General features: G+C 40.1%; 2 protein-coding genes and 3 long non-coding RNA genes across 5 annotated transcripts in view; 3 read left to right on the forward strand and 2 right to left on the reverse strand.

Moving 5' to 3' along the window:
* Nucleotides 1-885: 885 nt before the first annotated feature.
* Nucleotides 886-23,630, reverse strand: part of LOC145444692 (uncharacterized) — a 330,781-nt gene continuing 308,036 nt past the window's right edge. Inside the window, exon 2 of the long non-coding RNA XR_013916757.1 lies at nucleotides 886-1,372. This is a non-coding gene — a long non-coding RNA (uncharacterized LOC145444692). The remainder of the gene's footprint in view (nucleotides 1,373-23,630) is intronic.
* Nucleotides 3,759-5,334, forward strand: LOC145445407 (uncharacterized). Its single transcript, XR_013917007.1, has 2 exons — nucleotides 3,759-4,083; nucleotides 4,772-5,334. It is a non-coding gene; the product is annotated as an uncharacterized LOC145445407 (long non-coding RNA).
* LOC145444747 (N-alpha-acetyltransferase 30-like) lies at nucleotides 11,351-20,210 on the reverse strand. The gene is made up of 4 exons (XM_080322758.1): nucleotides 17,944-20,210; nucleotides 14,101-14,224; nucleotides 13,238-13,293; nucleotides 11,351-11,568 (listed from the first exon to the last, which is right to left on the reverse strand). Exons 1-4 carry the CDS (start codon nucleotides 18,445-18,447, stop codon nucleotides 11,434-11,436), a joined length of 819 nt encoding a protein of 272 aa, XP_080178884.1. The 5' UTR covers nucleotides 18,448-20,210; the 3' UTR covers nucleotides 11,351-11,433.
* LOC145444749 (uncharacterized) lies at nucleotides 11,472-11,842 on the forward strand. Its single transcript, XR_013916783.1, has 2 exons — nucleotides 11,472-11,610; nucleotides 11,712-11,842. It is a non-coding gene; the product is annotated as an uncharacterized LOC145444749 (long non-coding RNA).
* On the forward strand, nucleotides 16,051-17,342 carry LOC145444748 (uncharacterized). The gene has a single exon (XM_080322759.1). The coding sequence runs from the start codon at nucleotides 16,288-16,290 to the stop codon at nucleotides 16,855-16,857; it is 570 nt and encodes a 189-aa protein (XP_080178885.1). The 5' UTR covers nucleotides 16,051-16,287; the 3' UTR covers nucleotides 16,858-17,342.

Raw genomic sequence — 23,630 nt, forward strand, 5'->3', positions numbered from 1 at the left:
GCGTTTCAAAGGGAGGGGGTTTCGGCACCCTCCTGGCTACGCGCCTGCCGCCACCCCATGCAAAAATAAAAGTTGGCGTCTATGGTATCGCATACGGTATTACCACTTAGAGGCATTAGCCTACTATACTTGCTTTTATACTTCAACTTGAACATATTGTTCTCCAGACAAAAGAATTGAAACTAATTAGAACTCAGGAAAGGACGAAGTTTATTTTTTGTCCTTGATGTTTTTGTGACATAAAGTAGGGTTACCATACGTCCTCGTTTTTGACTTTTTTGAAAGTGTCCTCGGAGGACGCCCTTTTGTCCTCTTTTTTTTGTCCTCCTTTTTGAGAATTTTGGTCATAATTACAGCAAAATCCGACTGAGATGCCGTAAATCAGCTCCGAAGTGACGCTCCGGCGGGTATTTCGAGAGCTGAGCGGAAAGTTGACCCTTTTTATTCCAGTCAACCACCCGACAATGTGATTAAAAAAACTGTATTTTGGTCACCGAGCGAGAATGATGACCTTTTTTTTTAGTCAACCGACCACGAAGTGGGTAAAATTTGCAATTTTTTGAGAATTCTACTCCGGTTTTGCAAGTCTGAAAAAGTGTCCTCTTTCTAGATTTTAAAAATATGGTACCCCTAATACAGGGATATCTTGAAACTTCTAGATATCCCTGCCCTAATATAAAGACTACACCGACTCGACTCGACTGAGAGAGAGAGAGAGAGAGAGTCTTTATTTTCATCGAACCAAAATACATAACAAACGGCAGTGATGGTGGTACAGAAAATAAGCGTGCACAGTATTCGGTATTAGATAGGAATGATCGATAAGACCGTGAAGGTCATCTAGTCTGATCACACCCGCATCAAACAGGTACACTTGACTCTGAATAGTCTGGCTGTAAAGAAATGTTTAGTTAAAGGAAAATAGAAAAAAAAAATAAAACAATGGTGGCAAATGATCAATGAAGCAATGTCTGGGCGAGGTAGGGCAACAGTGTTAGTGTAACGACAAGAGGTGATCAAGTAGGGCTTTTTTTAATCTATTATAAGGCAATTCACGGATATGTGGTGGTAATGCATTCCAGATGATAGGTCCCGAGTAGTCGATAGATCTCTTAGTTAGGTTGCTATTGGGTGGGGGTAAGTAGATGTTTCCTTTAGACGAGGATCTCGTGTAATGGGAATGGACATGTTTAGCAGGTACGAAAAAGTCATCAAACACAGTAGGCAGACTATTGGAAAAATATTTGTGAACAACTTTTAATACTTCGAAGCGATATAGTTCATCAACTCGCAAAATTCGATGCTTACGGTAGTAAGGCGATAAATTGGTACGTAAAGGTACAGATGAGATCAGCCGTATCGCACGGTTTTGCTGGGTTCGAATTCTGCACAAAAATGTTGTGCATGCATTCCCCATACTACGATTCCATATTGCAGATGAGAGTGGAAAAGAGAGAAGTAGATGGTTCGTAGCACTGATCTGGAAACCAAAGATTGGAGACGGGTCATTATTCCCACACACCGAGCTAGTTTTGATATTGTGCATTCAATATGCTGCTTCCAAGACAATTTGGAATCAATGGTGACGCCGAGATATTTTGCTGAGTCACATATTGAGATTTGTTTTTGATTGATGTTCACAGTGAAATTATGACTGGCATTATTTAAAACGAGCATCTCGGTCTTATCTGGGTGTCTTTGATTTGTACATGTCGCCAATGTCGCCAATGTCACCAATGTCACCAATGTCGCCAATATCGACGTCTATCTATTTTGTCAATGTCGCCAATGTCACCAATGTCGGCAATGTCACCAATGTCGCCAATGTCACCAATGTCGCCAATGTCACCAATGTCGGCTATGTCACCAATGTCGCCAATGCCGACATTGCCGACGATGCCGCTCGGGGGCCGAAACTAGGATACTGTAATGACTCGAGTAAGGATTTTTAGTGACTCGACTCGACTTAAATCAATCTTGGTATTGACTTGACCATCACTCGGCTACTCAAGTAGGCTACTTCGACTATCTCGCTACATACTACGCGATTCTTGACGGGAAGACCTGAAGATTGCATGGCCACAAACGCAAATTATTTATAACTAATCATAATATTTACATTATTAGGCCAACGTTAGATTGAATAAATGTCATTATCAATGTTATTATCATAACTAATCATATTATTTACATTATTAGGCTTGTTGAATTGAATAAACGTAGAAGTCTTTATACATTCCAGTGTAAGATTCGCGATGAAAATACACGACTGGACGTAAGGCACGCTGGCAAAAAGTTGGCGCGTTGTAGGCTACTGTACTTGAGTCATCATTGCGCAAATGCGCATGACTCCAGACCGCATGGGATAACTTACGGACTTATCTGGTACAAACCACTTGCAAGATTGAGGAGGCCGACGCACGCAAACCAGACATCGGCGATTATTTTCGATTTCGACCAGACCTGAAGATTGGCCACAAACGCAAATTATTTATAACTCTAATCATATTATTTACATTATTAGGCCTGTTGAATTGAATAAACGTCGAAGTCTTTAAACATTCCAGTGTTAGATTTGCTATGAAAATACACGACCGGAAGTAGTTTGTTTTTCATTTCATTGACGTGATAACGACATCAATATCCCGACCGTTTTACCAGGATGCTGTGCGTCTATTGAGCACGTAACTCCAAAAACTCTAACGGTAGTTATCGTGTCGGTTTCCGCCGGTACGACTCTTATCTTCCTGAAATCACGTTTCAAGATTTTCCGAACATTCTCAATTGATACAAACGTTGGGGTGATATGCCATTGCTTATGGACAAGCAGAAATCCAGCGAATTGCGGATGACGATAGGTATTCTTGCCGATCTTTGTCAGATAACCCTATCCTACCGCCGGGCATGATGGTCAATAGCAATTGTTTGATCTGTTGGCGAATGTTGAAACAGACAAACAGGTGAACCCACTTCGTGATTCTGAAAAGTACTCTTTGATCCCGATCCGGGACCGAACTCGATAACTATATGATTCAGTCCATTTAGGAATACCCTACTCCTACTATTGCAGAGAAGATTACGATTATGACGATACAATAGGGTGATCGATTCAGGAGACTCTCTAACTGGTGGTTATCCAACTCAATATTAAAGAAATATTGTTATGCAGATGCGCCAATCGGTAGCACATAATCAACCGTTTATAATGGACTTAATCGTTTATATGATATACCGGAATACCGACGTTCGAAATGTATTTAACCAAATCATATCAGATATTTCCTTCTATGGCCGCTGGTTGGCCACCCCCTGGTTGGCCCTCCTCTGTGTAAGAGTATGGATGATATGGAAATTTCAAATTAAGTACCTTCCCAAGTGAATAGTATATTGACACCAATGGAATGCGAAACAGTGTACTTTTTTGCCAGCGTACCTACGCCCAGTCGTGTATTTTCCTCGCGATTCCTACACTGGAATGTATAAAGACTTCGACGTTCATTCAATTCAACGTAGGCCTAATAATGTAAATAATATGATTAGTTATAAATAATTTGCGTTTGTGGCCATGCAATCTTCAGGTCTTCCCGTCAAGAATCGCGTAGTAGGCTATGTAGCGAGATAGTCGAAGCACTTGAGTAGCCGAGTGCAGGTCAAGTCAATACCAAGATTGATACAAGTCGAGTCGAGTCACCAAAAATCCTTACTTGAGTCATTACAGTATCCTAGTTCCGGCCCCCGAGGGGCATCGTCAGCAATGGCGGCATTGTCGGCAATGTCGGCATTGGCGACATTGGTGACATAGCCGACATTGGTGTCATTGGCGACATTCGTGACATTGCCGACATTGGTGACATTGGCGACATTGGGGACATTGGCGACATTGACAAAATAGATAGACTTCGACATTGGCGACATTGGTGACATTGGCGACATTGGCGACATTGGCGACATGTACAAATCAAAGACACCCGTCTTATCTGCATTCAAACTTAGTTTGTTTGCTTGGAGTCATCTCGACACTTTTGGGAGTTCCATATTCACAGATGCATGCAAACCATCGACAGTGTTGGAGGTTATGAAGAGGTGAGTATCATCAGCAAATAGCGTTGTGCGGAATAAAGATGCATTAACAATGTCGTTAATATAAATGAGGAAAAAAGTCGGTCCAAGGACTGAGCCTTGTGGCACTCCGCAAGTTATATCTCTGGTAGTCGTTCTTAATGACCCCAGTTTAACAAATTGTTTGCGGTTTGCCAGGTAGCTTTCAAGTAGAGTTGCTGCAATACCCCTGATTCCATAGTGTTCTAGCTTGTATCTTAAGATTCTGTGGTTAACTGTGTCGAAAGCTTTGCGGAGATCGATAAAAATGCTGCAGCCACTTTCTTTTTGCTTGATGGTTTTGTAAAAGTCCGTTGCAATTGATAGTATTGCATGGTTGGTGTTGTGGTTGGATCTGAATCCATGCTGAGTCGGAGACAGTACTGCATTCAATTAAAAAAAGTTCTTTAACCGGCAGTCAATCAGTTTCTCAAAAACCGTGGCAAGATTTGGCAAAACAGATATTGGTCGGCAATTAGAAATTATAGCTTTTTACAGCCTTTCTTAAACACTGGCATTACTCTGGCAGTTTTCAGTGCATCTGGGAAAATGCCTAGACGTATCGACTCATTAAAGAAAATGCATATAACATCACCAATAATATTAAAGACTAGCTTCAGAAAGTGAGTTGGGATGAGATCGGGTCCTACTGCTTTGTTACTTTTCATTTCAGATAATATGATCGCAACTTCTCCTTTACTTGTCGGCTCAAGAAAAATGGATTTCTGAGGGCCAGGACTCAAGTACGAGAGAAAGTCATCGGAGGAGTCTGGTATTGAAGCTGCGAGATCCGGACCAATGTTGCAAAAATACTGATTGAACTTTTCTGCTACTGCAAGCTGGTCTTTGATGATGCTTTCATTCTCGAGTAGCTCGATGTCATCAGCACTCTTGGGAGCATTACCTTTAGTTAGGTTGATAATTTCTCCAATGGTTTTCCATGTGTTCTTGGGATCTTTGGAGCACTCTTCAAATCTTTTTTGGAAGTATGCTTTTTTGGCATTTTCTTTCATATGCGTCACTTGGTTTGCATATTTTTTGTACACTTTTTTGCCTTCGATGGTGCCTTGCAGATAGTAGTGCTCATGCATCCAATCCCTTGTTTTGATCGTAACTAGTATGTCATGACCAATCCAGGGTTTCGATTTCAAGCGCCTTGCATTGCGGTTGACTTTCCTAATTGGGAAAGATGTGTCGAGGGCTGCCCGCAGTTCCTCAATAAATTTTTCAAAATGGCGGTTGTAGTTGTCAATTGTGAGTGGAGGAATTTTGTAGTTGTTGGAAGGTATTGCTGACAATTTCAATATACTCCTCAATACCGCGTGGGTTTAAGGGCGTTCGAGATTCAAATTCTTTAGCACAATGTGGCAGGGCCAATTTCATGTGGCAGATGATGGGATAGTGATCAGTCATACTGTGTTGGAGCACAAAAGGGGACAGGTGATATTGATGAGTGTTGCAGTAAAAGTGATCTAGTAGAGTTTTGGATTGATCAGCTATTCTTGTGGGTTCAGTAATTATCTGAGCTATTCCATAAGAATCAAGCATTTCACGGTACCTTGTGTTAAAGTTGGTGGTCTTCAGCAAATCAATATTTATGTCTCCCATAACAAATATTTGTTCCTTAGCTGCCGTTAGCTTTTCCAGAATATTTGAGAATTCGTCAAGAAAAGTCTCTTGCTTTGTTCCTGGGTGTTTGTAGATGACTGCCACTGTGAGAGCTTTTTGTACGTGTACTCTGACAAATATATATTCTACGCCTTCGGTTTCAAATTTTACGTCGGGCATCATATGTCATGTCTCAGACCTTCGTTGATGTATAGTCCAACACCTCCAGCGTTCGTTTTAGATGGCGAGTGTAAAAAGTTGAAACCTGTCAGGTTAACATTAGTCGTTGGATGTTCTTTCAACTTGGTCTCAGAGATTCCGATGATGGTTGCATGGTGAGCAATTGAACATTTTAAACAGGGGGAATTTCATCTAGATGAGCTTGGAGGGATCTTGTGTTTAAGTGTGCAAGTAAAATTCCTTGAGATGATGGGATATCACTACTATTCGTTGAATTGATAGATCTGCAGTTGCTCACGTTGAGAAAGTTTTGAGACTGATATAGGCTACACACACACACACACACACGATCTGTGCATATGCAGTCAATTAGTTTTATTAATATTTTCATCGTTTCAAAACACCACAAAACTGCGATAAAATGAAAAGATAGGAAAGTGTCGAAACAACTTGGAGTAGTCTCCAAGATCAGACACCCACCTTGGCCTAGGCCAGTGGTTCCCAACGTGGGCGATATCGCCCCCCAGGGGGCGATTTGGCGATCTAGGGGGGCGAAAATGACGAAGGGGGCGACAGGGGGGCGAAAATGGACAAAGGGGGCGACGGGGGGCGAAAATAGCGAAGGGGGCGATAGGGGGGCGATGACGCGTAAAAACGGCTGACCTTTTTTTTTTTTTTTTAGTCATCCACCTAGCAATGCGGAGCGAAAAAACGTTATTTTCAGCTCTGAGCGGTGAAAGATGACCTTTTTTTTTTTTTTTTAGTCAACCCGTTGGTGATTACAGTCTGTATGCCCAATTATCGGTGCACAAAATTTGGGGGGCGATGATCGGTGTTGACCTTGAAAAGGGGGCGATGGGTCGAAAAAGGTTGGGAACCACTGGCCTAGGCGAAAAGGATAGGCATGCACACTTGCACACTGAATGAAAAGTAATGCAGAGAATATAAGACGCAAGCGACAAAATGAGGTGGCATGTGGCGGAAGGCGAGGTCGATGTTAGGTCGTTTTATTCGGTAATCCTGAAGGCTATGGCTAGTACTCATTTAGAAGAAATTGCCTGTATTTCGACTTGAATGCGGACATGATCGACGACTGTCGGATAGGCTGCGAGGTGCTGTTCCACAATTGGGGTCCGGTACACTTGATAGAGCAATGCATTTTCTTGTATTCCGTCTTAATCATATGATAGTTGTTCCTCGTTAACGCGCGTGTGCTGTACTTGCGCGCTTTTGACTCCGAGGTGAAGCAGTCGTTGAAATTTGAGGGACATTGACCGCAATGGAACTGATACATAAACTTGGCAATTTCTAGCTTCCTTATATCTTCTATGTTTAGAACACCAAATCTTTTCAGTGGCGATTTATTAGCTGCACATCCAGGCCCCCGTGGGACTTTGGCGATGATACGGATGATCCGATGTTGAAGTTTTTCAGTGGGTCAATAGTATTCTTGTAGGCAGCACCCCAACAAAGAATTCCGTATTGTAACTTTGATAGGAATAGAGTGTTGAAGAGTATCAAACAGAACCCTAACTGGCAAAGTGTAGCTAGGGCGGCGAAACATACCACATACCTTCGATAGTTGTGGTTTGAGTGACTGTATGCGACTCTTCCAAGACTAGTCCAAATCAGACATGGGGTGATTACTTCATGAGTGTAATCGATTGCGATTACGATTACTTGTAAATCCCGCGATTACGATTACGATTACGATTACAGCAAAATCAGGAAGTAGTCGATTACGATTACGATTACATTTCAAAAGTAATCACGATTACTCGCGATTACATTTGTTTTGCGTCTTAGAACCAATTTCAGAAGAGATATTGGAAGACAATATGAGGATTGCGATGAAAAGGTCGAATGAGATAACAACTTCTATATAAATCATACGTCATTTGCTTGTTACGTCATAATGCGCCAATTGCCCAACTCTATTGGGGACTATTCGTCGTACCCAACGATTTGCATTCTTTCCAGGTTCGTAACTGCCGCACCCCAAACTCCCCAAAAGGACCGGGAGCGAGCTCTAAGGGGACACAAAATATTTCGTAAATTAACATAAATTATTATAGAGTATTTTTAAGAGAGTTAATTAACTTGAAAATTTTCTTCGAGCTTCGCGATTTATTGTATCTAAATAGCTTGATTTTGAAATGCATACCTCTCCCCTCAAGAAAAAAAATCATGCATAATTTATAGGAATAGGCATTTCGGTGGCGGTAATTACCCCGCCACGACACACCAAAAGACATACGCAATTTCAGCCAACATGAAACTCCACAAAGTGTGCTACCAAAGAATGACCTTGGCCGAAACTTTGGGTATGTGTCTATTGTCAATAGCCGCGCTTGGTCAGCGTGACGAACAGTCCGGTCCTTTCAGTCTGAGCACCACAATGCAAATGCCACCCGGGGCAGAGGAATGAAAACAGAGGAATGAAGACATGACAATTTGTGTGTGCGTCTCACGAAAGTTTTTCTTTTAGTCTGCTACGTTTGGGCGACTACAGTATTTTTTGATTATATAGAAGACGGGAGGTCACGAATTAACAACATACAATAAAGTAATTATAACAACATACCAGATGTTATAATTATGAATTACGTGCCCCCAGCTCTACCGGTAAATCTGAAAGAATAGCAATTTAATGCAATTACCAATATTATTGACGAAATTCAGTCATCAACTTGAAAACTGACCACCCTATTGGGGCCCAATACCCAGGGTAGTAATGACTCGAGTCGCGATTTTTGGTGACTAGACTTGACCCGAGTCATTTTTTCAAATGCGTAAATTGACTCGACTCGAGTCAATTTTTGTATTGACTCGACTTGTACTCGAGTCATTGTGCAATGTGCATGACTCGAACCAAGTCATATGACTCGAGACTAGGACGGGCAAGACAGACATTCCATGTAACTTCGAAGAATAGTAAAGCTACCACATTATTTGTATTTCTTCCACCAGTCCTGATACTTGGAAATATGGCCGTAAACTGTGAAAACTGATGAAAATTACTATATTATTAATACGAGCCATTCTATATCACTCGAGCAGAGCTGGTTTGAAATGGGTTGAACCGGAATGAACTGAAAACTGATCAGTGAACATAATGACTTGGACTCGGACTCGAGTCAAACACTATGGCCCGGACTCGACCCAATACTAGCTGACTTGGACTCGGACTTGACTTGGGGGTGAATTGAAAATGACTCGACTTGACTCGAGTCAAACTATAAAAGTGAGATTGACTTGTGACTCGGAACATTGTGACTAGGTTACAACCCTTCTAATACCAACGTTTGGAATGGGGGGGGGGGGGGGGACGAATTGCTGTTTTGGTCCTGATTGTACCTACAGCCCAAGCTAACATGGTGTATAAGCGGATGGCTGTGGCGACAGGTCCAAAGAATTGTGAAATTACGATTGGCGCCCTATTCAAGTAGAGTCATATGAGAATAAGATAAAGTGAACATAAAATTCGACCTTCCACTTAATACAGATACTGCAAGCTGTCGTTACGAGAAACGGCAAAGAACAGCTCGGTTATGATATACATCAGCAGCTGTACATTTTAACCATCGTAATGTTTTATTTGACGAGTACAAAATTTCAAATCTTTGTCCGGTGTAGCCTACGTACAATACATACGTACTACATAGGCCTACTGCTCGCCAAGCAGCAACGGTCAAACTGCGTTTAACTAAGCATAACCGAACATCAATACATAAGTGACTATTTAAAACTAGGCAGAGTGGTGATTATTATCTTGCTGCGAGGTAGTGGCGTCTGGAGTGTATTGATAACCTGATATACAGCATGGCTTACACTGTTCTTTCAATCACACAACAATGTACACCGAATATCTATTTACTACGTGTGGATACTTCTTACGCAATGACGAGCAAAGCTAATACTTCTGACGTAATAATGATTATTGGCGTTTGAAAATCAGACGTCTGTGCTATCAATAACCTGGTATAATATCTCTTGTTCACGAATGTTAGGCTATGTCATAGTCCTTGTACAAATAAAAGTAATCGTTCTTTCACAAAGAAATCGATTAGATATGCGATTTAGTCGATTACGATTACGATTACTTTGAATTTTTTTCGAATGTAATCGATTGCGATTACGATTACTTGAAAATGCTGTAATCGTCGTAATCGATTACGATTACTAATCGCGATTACCCCATGTCTGGTCCAAATCCTGTAAAACACCAAGGTATTTGGCATTTTAGCGTTGGAAATTGGTTGGCCAGCGATGTCAACGGTTGGGTTATCGCGGGAGTTCGCGACCAATAATTGGGATTTCGCAGCGTTTACCCGAAGGTTATTGTGGGACGTCCAGAGTCCACCATCATCAGGGGTGATGGCATTCAAACTTGCGGTAGTAGGTGCGCGAGATAGGAGGTGAATATCGTCAGCGGACAGTGTTGTATTCAATGATGAGGTTTCAAAGATATCATTGACATATAAAAAATGACCGGTCCAAGAACTGAGCCTTGCGGAACACCACAGCATGCATACCATGGCTTTCCAAGTCTCACACCACCTCTCCATGCTATCCCAGAAATGCATGAGCGCCAAGCAGGGAAGTCATGGACACCAGTGTAACAAATCAGGTCTTTGGTCTGATCCGGCTGCGGATCGAACTCACGACCTACCGATCAAGAAGCCGAACGCTTCACTATTACTTGATCTTGTCGGTTAAAGTATCGGCTCAAAGTATGACACTAGGAATTGAGAGAGACATGCAAATACTACTTCTAAAAAGCGGAAAATATATTTCGTGTCTTTTGTCCAGAAAGTTTCAACGGTGGTCTGCTGAAACAGGTCTATCGCTCAAAAAAGTCAGTTCACTTTTCCACATTAGGACACGCCATGGGCTGCTAGATTACGATATGATAGAAAACTGCTAGATTGCGAAACGGTAGTTTCAAACGTTATGATGGACTAATTTCTGTGATTTCGTATAGGCGACATTATGCGGTGTGAACGGAGGCACACAACCCGCTATCTAAATTATATTCACCGATACTTTCGTGAAAACGTATCAACAATCACTCTGTGTCTACTGTGCGCAAAGTGCGACGAAAATTGACTTGTGACTCGGTTACAGCCCTGCGAATAGGTCCTTAGAATCTGATATTTAGCTATGTAAACTACTGTTTGATGACGATAAATGACATTCCACATTTCAAATGGGACATTTCAGTAAATATCAATTCTTTTTGAAGTCAAAAAACATCACTGTGACGAGACCGGCCCAAGTCATTTTGATCTTGATATATGACCGGCATACCATTTCATCGTGTCGCAGTCTTATGGTGTTTTGAAACGATGAAATTATAAATAAACTGATATATCCCACTAGACATTTCTATCTCTGTCTGACGATACAATTAACGATCAACCCCATAGCTTCGCCCACAACCCCACGCTTCTCTCAGACGACGCACGTCCAGTCGAAATATTACTCGCAAACTGCTCACATAAAGGTTCCACTAATGCGACACTTTCCAGGGTCGATAAAAAAATTTCATAGCCATAATTTAAGTCGGAGCGCGTCCACCCCGTTGAGATAATATCGGAACAATCTTTTGTCTCGCACGAAACCGAGATTCTCGTACAGACGCAGCGCAGGCTCGTTGGTGACCTCGGTTTCCAAAACCACCTGTGGAAAACAACATGCATTCATCGACACTGATAGTTTGCAGTTAAAGGCTTGTAACAGACTTGGACAACTAAATTTTCAGCTTTTCCAAATTAGATTAGAATTAGACCTACACAGTTTTTTCCAAGTTAGATTAAAATTAGAATTAAAGCTACACAGCTCTTTCCAAATTAGATTAGAATTAGAGCTACACAATTATTCCAAATTAGATTAAAATTAGAATTAAAGCTACACAGCTGTTTCCAAATTAGACTAGAATTAGAAACACCGAATTCGCAAAAAACTTGGAAATTGAATGAAATTGTTAATGAGAAATAAATACGGCAAAATCCAAGTTCAGTTCATATCAAATCACAGTGCGTTCCCATAACCATGAGAATGGTTAACGTCTGTACATCAAGCTTGGCTCGTTTTGCACTCACCAGGGGCCACCAAGACGCCGGCCGCACGCGGGCGGTTATCTGATTTGTGATTTTAGAAGAACGCGAAGTAAAGCATTTTGAAATGCTGAAATTGATTTCAGTTTCAAATTATTGTTTCAAAATAAGCTATTCGCCTGTACCCAACAACACTATTCCGCACTAGCTGAAACGGCTTCGGCATCTCAATTACTACTCTGATTGTTTGTAAGTAATGAGTTGGTGGTTTGGCACTGGATTTCCCTGCGCGAGAGGGATATTCTTGGTATCTGGCCGTATGCCGTGGACAGCCAGGTATTTTCAGGAAAACAAGAGATTAGATTAGAATTAGAACGTAGGACCATTTCACAAATTAGATTAGAATTGGAATTAGAGCACATAAGCATTCCACAAATTAGATTAGAATTACAGCATCGAAACATTTCACAAATTACATTAGAATTAGATTACTTGCATTTCGCTCTAATTTAGTGAAATTAGACAAGAGTTATCTAGTTTTCCAAGTCTGGGTTGTAAGACATGATAATCGCCAGAATGTATACTGCTGCAAAATGCATTATAATTAGTCACAACAGAAACGACTCGCAGCAGTATCTGCAATCTCCATCGAACGGAAGCTGTCACTATCAGCAACAATGTAGTTCTCTTGCTTAAACTGAGCATTAGTTATATTTTATCAACTTCGTGTATGTATTCAGGTCATCATTTGTCAGAGATCATTCCAAACAAAATACTTGCACTTTTTCAGATTACACGAGTAAACTTTTCCTACTTGGAATAGTTACTCAAGTGCTTCTGTTCCCGTCTACTTCAACTTCCACTTGGTTCTTTTGAAAAAAAAACAATTTACTTTTGACACTTTGAATTTTGTAAAGTAGAAAGCACTTTGGATAATGTTTGTTTGCATCAATTGAAATTGTCATGAAAACTCAGTGAAATACCCCTGTATCACAGAAACTGAATATATTTATTAAATTGCACATAATTGTAGTGTCAACGGTCATTACGCGTCGATCAAAAAGCGACTTCTTGTAATAGCCACATCTGATGAACCTTCAAGTATGCAAACCCTCAACCAAAGGTCATTTTTAAAACTACATACCGGTACTTGACTATTTCAAGTAATTTCCTATAGTAATTGAATTTGAAGTGGTTTGGGCACGTCTTGTAAAGCACAAAATAACTGACCTCCTATATTTAGGTGCAGTCTTGCATAAAAAAAAACAAGAGGTATAAAAATGCAAACAAACCTCATCACACCCTTCACGATGCATTGTCTGGATGGCCATCTTTACAAGATTAGTGCCTGCAGGATAGACATCACAATAGTAATGATGCATTTCAAGCATATTCATTCAACTTAAGTAGGGCTAGGCACGATAAATCACGTCCTCAAGTCTGATTCGAGTTCCGGTATTAATTCTAATATTTGAGTCGGGTACTGAGAGTCGAGATGATTGTTTCTAGTACTGGTACTGAAATCGGAACTGAGAGTTGATTTATCAACAATTATACTTTCAATGTTTGCAACTATGGAAGGCTGAGAACCTTGATTGGTCGTACTCGTATCATATCATACGAAGCCACGAACATAAGTGCAAATGACATATCTGTGAATTTGTGACCAACCTACTGAGGCGCATAGTCAGCCGAAAAATAAGGAGGGGGGGTTCGAATTTCCTAATCTAGCATCAATGACGATTACACAATCTCCACGTGTTGACAAACTTACACGAATAAGCTTGATAACGAGTCCTGTCAATTAGCGAGTACCTGACATCTCGTGAACAATGAAATATGGGCGCTTATCAACGCGTATTACGCTGCATCGGACACGATTTGCGCAAGTCAAAAATGTCCGAGATGTTATGGAATCTGTTCTATAATGGCACCGATTTCAGGCGGTTCAGACCTCAGGCCTTCACGCACGTCTTCTAGTCGCGCCTGAACCTACACCTTAGTCTGAAATTGCCATAAAATGGGCACGGTCCAAACATACCTAATATTCTTTAATGTGATAATCTATGTTGGCATAGAAGTTACATACGGTATCAGAACTTTACGAGCTCTCTGAGCAACGACAAAGTTGGTTGAAATGATGTCGTCAACTTACCGATATTTCGCCTTCTCACAGATTTATCGACAGCAAGCATCGCAATGTAACCTCTTCGCGATATCTTCTTGTGTAAGTCAAGTTTACACACGATAGCACCAACAAATTTCTCTTCATGCTTTGCCTAGAGAGAGAAAGAGAGAGAGAGAGATCAGAATTCTTTTAGCCTGCATCATCGAGATGCTTTGACCATTGAGATGTGATATGACCTTCAAGGCTGCACTGCACGTGGTTTAACGATCACATTGAAATGAGAACATTTCACTTATTTACGATGCGCATTTGAAAATCAGGCCTGGTATTTGCAGTAATCAGCGGATCTAATGATCATTGCATCCAATTAGCCATTTTTACTGAACAGCTAGTGATTCAAGATTGATATTGCTTATTCACGTACCAAAAAGTCATTTTAAAATCAAGGACTATCAAAGAATCAGGTTTTCCTGCTGCATATCATATGGGTTATGGCAAAATATGTCTTAAGTCGATCTGGCTGCATCATTATGCTAGCTCTTTGACGAAGAGATAATATCTTTATGAAAAAATATTATAATACAGTAGAAATCAAGTGATAGTATTTATAGAATATCATTATCACACTGTTAATAAAAATCTCAAGCATAACCTAGCTTAAATAAAAGTTAAACGTACCGTACAAAATAGCACTCATTGTATGCCCATTACCAATGTACCGCTGCATTGTATAATAGATCCACAGTTAAACTCAAGTTATGTCGCAGATTTGGTCTACAATAAATTTCTGCAAGAAATTGTCGGAGACACCAGGGAGCCTTGTTAAGCGAGACACTACTATCCTGGACCAGGAGTATACAAATAGTTGGACTCTTAGTAAATCACAAATTTACCATGACTATAGGCATAGATGCAATGTATTAAAGAAGGTATTTCAAGACCTTAAATCATGCATTGTTACATAAGCTACGGATTATGCAATTGTAATAATTGCAAAATTATCAAATCCTTACAGATTAGACCACACAGCATGTATCAAAGCTACTATTAATGCCATTTAACCATTGAACCACAGTAATACCGTTAATCAGTGTAGAGTAGTGGTCTGATATTAATTGAAATGAAAAGTTTTACACCACTTCTTGCAAGAAATAGCTAGCAGCGGTAACATGAAATTTTCCTCGGCAGCTACTTGCTTACGATATGCTGTGGTCAAAGGAACTTGAGTAACATTGAGAGTAACTTTCTACAGGTTGTGTTGATAGCCTAATCTTGCAAGAACTTCATGTAACCCTACTTTTCCAGAAAATTAACATACCAACAGACTGGTAAAAACTAGTGGATTTATAAACGCGCCACTTGAACTAGAACTACTCACTTGTCAAAACTCATATATAGACCTAGAACTAACACCCATTTAAAAATCAGAAACCAACTAACTTCAGTCCCGATACAACTCATTCACTTTTATTTGATGGGAATCGGATCGGCTTTTAACTAGTACATCGTAACATCTTTGAAATAGGGGGAGAGGGGTTCAAACCCCAAAACCCACCTCTGGCTCTACCACTATTAGCAGTGAGGGAGGACATCATACAACAGAACACTGTCATCACGATTGACGCCAAACACCGACACATGCTTTCTAGTTGTTCGGCTACTAAATTGTTTTTAAACGCGCAACTAGAATTAGAACTACCCGTAACACGGGGTGACTTTAGCACTGCCGGGTGACTTTGGCCGAAAACCAATATTCGTTTCTATTGCACACATCGAACAATATATCGATGTATGAGTACTTTGAGCTTTGTTTAGGAACAATCTGCATCAATAGAGTGCTATTATTGCAAATATCATGTTTGATACAACACTTTTACGTGTTCGCAGCCATTTTTATATTGACAGGTATGGTAAGAAATTTCACCACACTTTTTACGTAGGCTACTCAAACTTTTGTTTGATTCACATCCAAAGTAGGTGTTTGAGGCAATTTCCTTTCATTTGCAGACAAAGGCTATGTACCTGACAGCATTTATTGGGTTTTCTGGGCGAAACTAGTTCATTATTTCAAGATTGTCAAAATCCTGTGGCTGATCAATCTTTTTAATTTTTTGCAATTTATGGGGTGACTTTGGCCAGCTATTTAGAGTCAGCTAAAATGGGTATTTTTTGCATCAAGATTAATCTTAGCATCCGTATCTTCTAAATAATTAAATGACAAGGAAATATAGAAGAAAGCTTGGTGCCAGGAGTTATAAAGACTACACCGCAGATGAGATCCAAGCGGCACTCAGAATCATTGAGGAAGGAATGTCCGAAAGATCTGCGAGTGAAATAACTGGTATTCCGAGAGGGACTTTACAGAATAAAAGGATAGGAAAGCATCAGAAATCACCAGGAGGCCAGCCTGTTTTATCGCCAGATTTGGAAAAGAAAATAGCAGACCATTGTATGGCGCAGGCAGATTTTGGATTTCCTGTAGACGAATTTTGTCTTAGAAATGTCATCAAAGACCTGCTAGATTACATGGGCATGACGGTTGACTCATTCAATGGAAACTATCCAGGATCAGACTGGGTGAAGGGATTCTTGCAAAGAAATCAGGCTTTGACACAGAGGCTGTGTACAAATATTACACGCAAACGTGCAGGTGTAACAACCGAAGATATGCAGGAATATTTCAGACATCTAACTAACGAGCTTGATGGTGTACCTCTTGATAATATATGGAACCATGACAAAACCAATCTTACAGATGACCCAGTTAATTCACCTTCACAATAATGCAATATTTATATTATTAATTAAGAGCACTTTTTAATCACAGGTTCTAGAAAAGCAATCTGCAAATGGGGTGTGAAGTAGGCCTACCCTGAACGCATTCTCGATACATCAAAATCAAGTACAATTTTGATGTTGTGTGGAAACGCTAAAAGGAAAATATTACCTCTCTATGTAGTTTACAAAGTGGAATCTACAAAGTCAATGAACTTGAAGGGCATTGGTATTGAACTACTTTTTGTCATTGATTTGTTTAATTTCGTTGTAATTTCTTTGAAGATTTTTGTGGTTTTGCGTTGAATTAAAGTCTGAAAAGTCACAATTGGTTGGATAGGCCTACTTCTTTTTTAAAAGACTGTAGATGGTCAAAGTCAACTTCTCAGCTTGTGTCATTGGCATATATGACTGCTAGCTGTCCTGGAAGTACAAAAAATGGTGCTCGGCTAAAGACACCCCATTGCCGGGTGACTTTGACCACCACAGAAAAATTCGAAAAAAAATGATCGGAAACATGACAATGATTTACTTTTTCAAGTTTAATCCATAGATCCAACCCTTTCGCCCATAACAAAGTTGAAGAAGGCAGAAAATCATAACATATCATAAAATAATTTAACATTGAATGTGAAAAGTGGTACAAAGTCACCCCGTGTTACGGGTACTTTAAAAACAGTAGTTAGTTGACTGTCAATAAACTAGACTGGTAGTTTGTACAAGTCTGCACACCGAGTAGGCCTATATGGCAGGGTTACCATATTTCCAGATCCTAAAACAAGGACGCTTTTCATAAATTCTGAAAGGATAGCACTGTGTTAAAATAGGTTAACAGTTTGGCTCGACTACCGAATTAACCGATAATACGTGGTGTTGACAAAAAAAGTCATGAATTCGGCTCGACCTCCGTTTTGCCCGTTTTTTTTTACAAAACTCTCGCGTACGCTGCGTTAAAGTCGAGTATTTTATCATATTTTCATACTTTTTTCTAGAAAAGAGGACAAATTAAAAATAAGAGACATTTAGGCACTTTTAATTTATTGAAAGAGGACAAATTCGTATGGTAACCCTGATACCCTAGTATATGGGACTTACCAGAAAGCACAGTTGAGGCCAATTGTGAATGAAGTACCGATACGTATATATGGAGTATGGCTCGGATAAGTCTTTCGTAATGAGTTGCATGATCGCGGACATTTGTGATTCGTTCTCGTATCTGAAATACTTGATGCCATCGGCTTCGCAAACCAATGGATTACAGTTCGTCTGAGATTCTGTTGTCAGATTTAACTCCCCGTCAATTTCAGGGTGATCGCTGTTTGGTACTGAAGAATTTGGAGATAGCCCGCCATCATGCGCGGGTTTTACGGACGAATTCATAACAGACATTGACAATTTTGTTGAGAATTCGTCAAGTAGTCCATTTGTAATTCCAGAGTTGGGTTGGGTTTTATTTTCTGATATATCCTCAGTTTGATTTGGAGACATTACAGTCTTAGTTTCATCTCCACTAGATTTCTTTGCCATAATCGCATCCGCATTTCCAATATCTGAAACTCCGTTACGCTCTGCGGCATCGGTCTTCTCGTCATCAGACATGATTAAAAAATCTAACCATCGGAATAGCGCACGGAATCCGGGAGAATAAATAGAAAACCCACCCACCCACAGTAACAGGAATCACAGTCACAGTGCTTAATCTGAAATACAGCAAACGCCACTCAATCACATCATAAAAATCATGTAAAAACACAAACTGACTCTACAGAATAAATACTAGCCAACGATTGAGATTACCAGTCATTCAATGCGCAATAGAGTTGTTCAAAATTAACTTTTGTTTCAAATTTTATTAGCTACCCCGTGTAATCGTTATGTTGCCTAAAAATGCTGCACACCAAATACCAGTATGGCTCAATTCCAACCAGTGGAAGCTAAGTTGATTATTCATTATAGACCTTTGAAGAATTCATATATTTATTTTTATAAATCCAATACTTTTTTCTCTGATAGCAATGCTTCTATAGATTGAGATTACGCTAGAACAGGCCTGGTGTGCATTTCTCCTCTTTACATAGCCTAGGCCAAGGTGGATGTACGATTTCAAAGACTACTCCAAGTCGTTTCGACACCTTCCTATCTTTTCGCAATCTTGTGGTGTTTTTATACAATGAAATCATTCAACAAGTAAAGTGAACTAAAATGAACACTATCAAAATGTCAGATTGGATGTTGGTAGGCCTATCATTTGGAGTGAAGATTGAAGTAAGTAATGACAAGACTGGAGTATGCACAGTAGGAAATTATTACGAAGAAATTAATTCAAGTAAACTGGTAAAATATGTAATAAAATACTGTTGTCAAATGTTATTAGAATGTAGATACATTTTTCCAGGCAACCGCGGTCCATCATTGTGAACGCTGATTAGATCTGTATAACTGGTATATAAATGATGTGCATTGTACAATCATGTTCTATCTCTATAGAATGAAATCCAAACACGTTTACCGCAGTGAATTACAAGTGCATGATTGATGGAAGTGCTCCCTGAATGAAGAATCTAATTTTATGGCGTGAACAGACTAGATGCACAGTGTGAAATCTGTCATAAGATCAATTTCGAAATGTTAGGAGGGCTGAGTACTCAGCACTGAGAAGTGCCATTTAATTAAGGAGATAAATAAGAAAACACAGCCCGATCAGATCTACATTCTAGCATCCATAAGGAAATATAATCTACAGATTATATAGTGAGTAGTAAGAGTGACAATGAAGCGTTCGTTTTATGGTGACTTGACACTCTGGCTCATGGCTGTATCGCTGTATGTAGAGCTGAGATGAGCAGAAATCTTATGTCCATAATAACTTAATAAGTAGGCCTAGAGTACGCCGAACGGTACGGTATATACTAGAAAACAAAATATAGGCCTATCATTCTTGGTCGCCAGTCTTTTCGAAATAGTCAACATGTTAGTCCTCGCGACACGATCGCGTACGATGTGTACACCAACTCTAGTCTCTATACTGGATAACTCCCACTCCGGCACTCCCTCAGTCTCAGTTTTGTTTTGCTTCTGGAGTGCCGTCACTGCCGTGTAACCTTAAGTCATGCCATGGCGCAGTGCAGAAGAGCTACCAACATTCATCACACAATCGGAGTAAATTATTATGAAGAAGGACATAAGACCACACTGCTATCAATGCAGGTTGTCACGAGTCACCAGTCATTTACATATAGCCTGAACTGTGAACTGAATACATTTATACATCTGACATGGAAACCTGCTTCATGAAAGGTTTCGTAAAGCGTGTGACAGTAGGGGGACGTTGGAAGAGTACTAATAGCTCTGACTTTGTGCTAAAGACTCATCCGGCAAAGGAAATTCAATACATTTAATGTGATATCATCAACAACACTCCGCTACGAAACGCTGCAGCTGCAGAACTTGAAAAGCACGGAAGCAGTGGGGCCGGGTTTACCGATCCGGAGCTGAGATAATTCCGGATAATGTATTGGCTATACTACAAAATAGCTCTTACATTTTGAATTTGATTCACCCTATCACTGACGTTTCGCTACTGATGAGGGTCAGTCGAAAAGCTTTTAGCGAATAAATTAACAATATGAAGTTATTGTTTCGCGTTATTCTGAAGTTCTGTACCACAAATCACTTGTTCTATACTACTGCGTAATGTGGCTTGTCAAATGCTCATACAACAATATTTCAGATTTACACATCCTCAGATTGGAAGTATGTCCAAGAAGGATATTAACGCGATTATTGGCACAGTGGATTATGATTAGAAACGTCAATATGTTCGGATGTCGCCGTTCTTACAGCGACAAAAAAGCCCAGAAAAAAGACCCGAAAAAAGAAAGCACTCACAAGGAATGGAAAGAACTAGTAGAAAGGGCCGCGGCTTCAAAAAGACCAACATCGAAAAAGAACTGTGACATCGGGCACTCTAGGCCGAGGTGGATGTTTGAGTAAAGGATCGCTACTGATGCGTGTCGTTCGACATCCTCCTATCTGTTCGTTACATTGCATTGTGTCTTATCGCCTTGTACATTGTGTGTAGCTTGTCCAGATGAAAATTATAACCCAATGTACACTAACACTGTCGGATGTCCGAAGACAGCGAGGAAATATGTCTGTTTCATCAACCGTGAAATTAAAGCTGGCGCTGCACCGCGACGTTTTGCGGACAGGCACTGATCATTGATTCCATGATACCACTGGAATTATAGTTTTTCCATGCCTTTCTAACTAATCGGCCATTTGCAGGACTTCGATCACGTGACTAGATACGCATATAGCAACCATAAATTGGTTAGCAAGCTACTTTCTCGCGCACCTGCTTCAGTGCTAAATATCGCATAGTGTACTGTTGATTTCTGGTTGTAAACATTTCGGAAATTTGTTGTAGAAGTCATCAGAGATTTACCTATGCGAGATGTCAATCCTGTACAAAGCATATATAATGATATCGTCAGAATTACGCAGAAATCCCTCGTTAACGTAGCCGTATTTCGGATACAGTATATTTCGTTTTCGGATTGTAAACGTTTTACATAAAACGCAAGTATCATGGAAATGCGCAAGGATTCAAATATGTTGGATGTCTTTGATTCATGAGCTATGTAAACTCCTTGCGTCAAAATGATCGACATTGTAGCCGTTATTTGGTAGTCATCAACTATGATTTTATGACACAAAATTCAACATTGCAGGACATTGACTGCGTGATATTTATTGCAGCATTAAGTTAGGTGTGGATAGTATACTATACTATAGTTGTATCATAGCAATAGGCCTTTTGCAGGACTTCGATCACGTGACTAGATACGCATAGCAACAACAAATTGGGTAGCAAGCTACTTTTTCGTGCACCTGACTCAATGCTAAATATCGTGTAGTATATTGTTGATTTCTAGTTGTAAACGTTTCGGAAATTAGTCTTGGAAGTGCGCAGGGATTCAGATGTGTCGAATGTCAATGCTACGCAAAGGATTTAGAATAATTCCGTTAAAATAATTGATATTTTAATCGTTGTTTGGTACGTACCCAACATTGATTTGATGACACAAAATTCGGCATTGAAGGAGACTGAGTGATATTTTTGCAGCAGTAAGATAGTTGTAGATAGTAGTTGTTGTTGTTGTAGTAGTAGTTGTTAATTTTTGCAATATTTCGATTGACATCGATCGTGAGCTATGGCGGTTGCATCAGCTTCAACCGGTAGAGGTAAGTACCAGTTTCTTATTCAGTTATATTTTTCAAAAATAATAATTTCATGCACCTAACAAGCTCAGTGCTTAGCCCAAGCTCAGTGGTCATTGCAATACTTCCTGGTTTTTGATTATCATCAATATTGCAGTATCACATGATGTTGACTCCGCCATTGTCACTGCTAAGTGTCACCACTCGATGAAGAAAAACGAGCATCCTCATCAGCTGCAAGTGATGGTGCAACGAACTGGCCCGACAAAATCTATTTCTGGCAACTGCTCGTGCGCTGCAGGCCTAGGAGGCTACTGCAATCACGTAGTTGGATTGCTCTATTACCTGGCACATTGCAAACAACTTGGGCTGCATAGCGTACCAGACTCCGCCACATGTACTGGAATGAAGGAGCGATGGAGTATTCCAAGGGAGCGGAAGATAGGCAATCAAGAAATTGGGGACGTACTAGTTAAGAAAATTCAACCTGGAGCCAACTACGATCGGTATATTAAATCAACTCTGTATTCGCCAGCCACCTATTATCCAATTTTCAGTCAAAATCAATATGGCGATTTAAGTCCCAAGCCTCTTGCTGCAACACTAGCACCTGGATTAAATGATTCAATGGAAATGAAGCCTACTAAATTTGGTCATGCGGTGAAGGGCAGCGTGATTTCGTACCAACAAAAAATGTCAGCCGAATATCTGATTAATGACTACTCATGCACTGTCTTCCCAAATTTGCCCCTTCCCGATGCCGGTATCCGCTTCAACAATGCAATATCATTATGTCTTCAGCAGGATAAGCTCGCCGACTTATATGCAATGAGTCTATCTAGAGAAGTGGCCATAGATGTGGAGACAAAGACAAGAGCACAAAGTCATAGCAGTTATTGGACTCAGCTTCGCAAGTCGAGAATTACTGCCAGTAAATTTGGACTAGTTGCAAAGCGTCAAAGTAACTTTGAGACTCTTATCACGTACCTTAATCCATCACGCAGAGTTATTACAGGACCAATGCAGAGGGGGCTGAATTTAGAATCACGGGCTGCATTTATATATGCTTCTAAAGCAAAAAAAGACAAAGTGAATCTTTACCCATCCGGCTTAATTATCAATCCAAAATGTCCCTGGTTGGGCTGCACACCTGACCGCAAGGTTTTTGATGGCACCGTTGAGCTACAAGGACTGAGTCCATTTGGTCTCTTGGAGATCAAAGTTGTTAAAGAAGGCGCTACCGACTTCAGGAATGTAGCTTACATTTTAAAAGATGTAGATTCCAATCCGATCAGACTCAAAAGGACCCATGACTATTATTATCAAGTTCAGTGCCAATTAGCATTGAGTGGTCTTGACTGGTGCGAATTTTTTAGCTATGTGAGTGACGAAACTTTTTTCATTGAGAGGATTATGTTTGATCCTGCATTTTTTCAAATTGCCAAGGATAATGTTGACAAATTTTTCTTCGACTATTTCTTGTGAGCTGCATAATAGGCCTACCCAATGAATACAGAACAAAACTTAATAAATTCCATTTCTTTCCATGTTTATTCAAA

The sequence above is a fragment of the Botryllus schlosseri genome, chromosome 8 (assembly GCF_051294905.1).
Source record: "Botryllus schlosseri isolate E-star chromosome 8, Bs_hap1, whole genome shotgun sequence".
Lineage (NCBI taxonomy): Eukaryota > Metazoa > Chordata > Ascidiacea > Stolidobranchia > Styelidae > Botryllus > Botryllus schlosseri.